Source organism: Octopus sinensis, unplaced genomic scaffold (genome assembly GCF_006345805.1).
Source record: "Octopus sinensis unplaced genomic scaffold, ASM634580v1 Contig17691, whole genome shotgun sequence".
NCBI classification, from domain to species: Eukaryota; Metazoa; Mollusca; class Cephalopoda; order Octopoda; family Octopodidae; genus Octopus; species Octopus sinensis.
Genome location: NW_021835240.1, coordinates 17726 through 20616, shown reverse-complemented (window position 1 = coordinate 20616; position 2891 = coordinate 17726). Strand labels below are relative to the sequence as shown.

At 53.6% G+C, this 2891-nt stretch overlaps 1 protein-coding gene across 1 annotated transcript; it reads left to right on the top strand.

Annotated features, from left to right (window-relative positions):
• The first annotated feature begins 576 nt into the window (after nt 1-576).
• LOC115231178 lies at nt 577-1665 on the top strand. Its single transcript, XM_029801254.1, has one exon. The coding sequence runs from the start codon at nt 577-579 to the stop codon at nt 1663-1665; it is 1089 nt and encodes a 362-aa protein (XP_029657114.1).
• Nucleotides 1666-2891: the final 1226 nt, after the last annotated feature.

Sequence of the window (2891 nt, the reverse complement as noted above, 5' to 3'; positions counted from 1 at the left end):
GGCATGCCCCTCGCCACCTACGAAGAGGTACTGTGTCAACTGCGGTAAGTTGGGACACATTGCCAACTTCAAAGGTTGCCCCAAGTTCAAGGAGGCAACCCGAAAGGTAGGTGCGGCTGTAATCTCGAAGGTAAGTCGCGCGGCTAGCGTCGCAGTTACTGGGCCACAACCTGGCAAGCGGGCAAAGCAGTCCAAACCACCCAAGACTGCTTCGGTGGCAAGGCCTGTGAAGCCTGCAAGCCACATTGCGAGCGAGTCGGTACCACCTTCGCCGACAAAGTCGGCTGAGCCGCTAATAACATCCGAGTCAGTTCGGATGCCGAAGCGTGCTAAGCCTTCCGAGTGGGCTACAGGTGATACCGCCCAGCAAAACCTAGGGGGGAAAAGGCGTCCTCCATACGTGGAAATGCCACCGCACTCCCCCCCTGGCGAGCGTGCTCCCCAGGACAGTGTTAGTCCTGCGGTGGAGTTGTGTGTGCGCCTACTAAAATTATGTAGGGCGACGAAGTGCAGTGTAGCAGATATGCTACATTGCAACATGGCTGAGGCCAAGAAGATCCTTGGTGAGGAACCGATATGATGCTCAACATTATATCGGTGAACGCGCGCTCCTTGTCTGGTAAAGGAGACGCCGTTCAGAGGATGTTGGCCACCACGAGTGCGGACATTCTGGTGGTCAACGAAACGAAGGTAAAGGGGGGTCCGTACGTAGTTGATGGCTACAACTGTTGTCACATACCCTGGAAACAGGGGTCAATATGTGGCACGGGAACTAGCCTCTTCTACAAGCCGTACCTTGCTCTCCGGAGCTCAGGTTTATGTTCTTGTAGCCTATGTGAATTCCTCCAAGTGAGGATTCGCATAGGTAATTTAACATTTTACCTAGGGGCGATGTATTCGAAGAACTTTACGGCGTGTTCTTGGCACGTACGGGAGTTCTTTGGAAAGCATCCGAAGGCGATGGTCGTTGGGGACCTGAATGCCAAGCACCAAGAGCTCGGTTTCAGGGTAACCAACGCGCATGGTTTGGCTCTAAAGACGCTGGTTGAAGACCTCGGGTTGGAAATCAGATCTTCAAGCGAGCCAAACCACATCGATTCGCGGGGAGGACAAGACTGGCTAGGCCTTGCTCTGGTCAGCCCCGGAATGCTAAATTGGGTTAGTAACACAATCTTATTGCCTGATATTGGGAGCGACCATCTGCCTCTATTGCACGAACTCCGTGAGCCAGTTCCTCAAAGGGCCCCAGGATACTTTGACCTCCGGTCCGGTTCCTGGGCCAACCTGGAGAGGTTCATGGCCAGCAGGTTGCCCTCACTCCTGGTGGGGAATACCTGCGCCAACATACGAGAGTTGGAGGCGTTAGATAATGGAATCAATGCTGCCCTGTCTGATTATATGCGAGATAATTTCAAACAGAACCCAGTACAGGGCCAGGCACATTCCACGCTCCCGTACCGGGTGCTAAATAAAATTAGATTCAAGCGCCGGCTGTCCAGACTGCGGGACAAATGCGTCTACCAGGAGAACCGTGTCTGGTTTCGCGGCTGGATCAGCCGGCTTCAGAGGGAGATCCGGAGGGAAATTCGTGAACACGAAAGTTCACGGTGGGAGCGGGCCTGCCAAAGAGTGGACCCGCGCTTTCCGGACTTCTGGAAAAACTGAAGAGCCTGTCGAGGGAGAGGGGAGGCAAAGTCAGTGCGCCTTAAGCGCTCTGATGGAACCCTCGCCTCGGACCCGGTTGAGGTGGCTGATATATTTTCAACCCACCTCAACAACATCTCGGGAACTGACGGAAGTCAGTTCGTAGAGACGTCGTCTTTTGTTACTATCCAGGAGGTATTGTCTTGGAACAAGCGCTGCCAGCTGGACATATCAAGGGTCGATGCAGGCGAAGTTTCTGAAAGGGAGATCCTGGCAGCGATCTCCCGAAGTAAGAACACCGCGGCGGGGCTAGATCGGATCCCTATGTCCATCTTCAAAAAGGCCCCGCCGTTGTTGATCACGGCCTTACAGGTTTTGTTTAGCGGGAGCTTGCGACTTGGGATGATTCCTTCCAGGTGGAAAGTGGCTGAGGTAATCCTCATTGGAAAACCTGGGAAGCCTCATGATGTCCCCGGGGGATACAGGCCCTTCCTTGCTTCCCGCTATATCTAAAATCCTAGAAAGGATCATGCACCGAAGGCTCCTGGAGGAGCTGACGGTGGTTGACGCCCTCCCGGAGTTCCAATGGGGATTCAGGGAGGGTCGTTCATGTGGAGACTGCTTGTGGAAGGTGTCTTCCGAAATGAAGAACGCCCTCCAGAAAAGGGAGTGTGGTATGTTAGTTAGTCTTGACATAGAAAAGGCCTTCGACTCGGTGTGGCACGACGGCCTGCGGAGTTCCCTCGCCACGTGTGGGGTTTCTCCGTGTCTAAGGCGCTGGCTGTCGGGGTTCCTCGAATCTCGCGGTCAGGTCGTGCGACACCAGGGGGTCTTTTCTAAAGTCGCAACAGTCCTTCGCGGGGTCCCTCAGGGTTCTGTGCTGAGTCCCACACTGTTTAATATCTTTATGGCCTCTGCACCTATGCCAGTCAATGCTCGTACTGGAATGGTGATCTATGCAGACGACATTATCCTCTGGGATCAGTCGATGAAACCAGAGTGTGCGTGTCGTAGGCTACAGGTTGCTGTGGATGAACTTGTAAACTGGTGTGGGAGTAGGGGTCTAAAGATGTGTGCGGACAAGTGCAGTGTCCTTAAAGTCTGTAAAAGGACGAGGGGTTACACTAATTTTATCCCTAGGTTATCGCTGGACGGGTCAGCGATCGCTGTAGTTGATCGGACAACTTACTTGGGCGTGGTCTTCAAGCAGTCAGGTAAGTTCGATGATCACATTGCACGTACTAAAA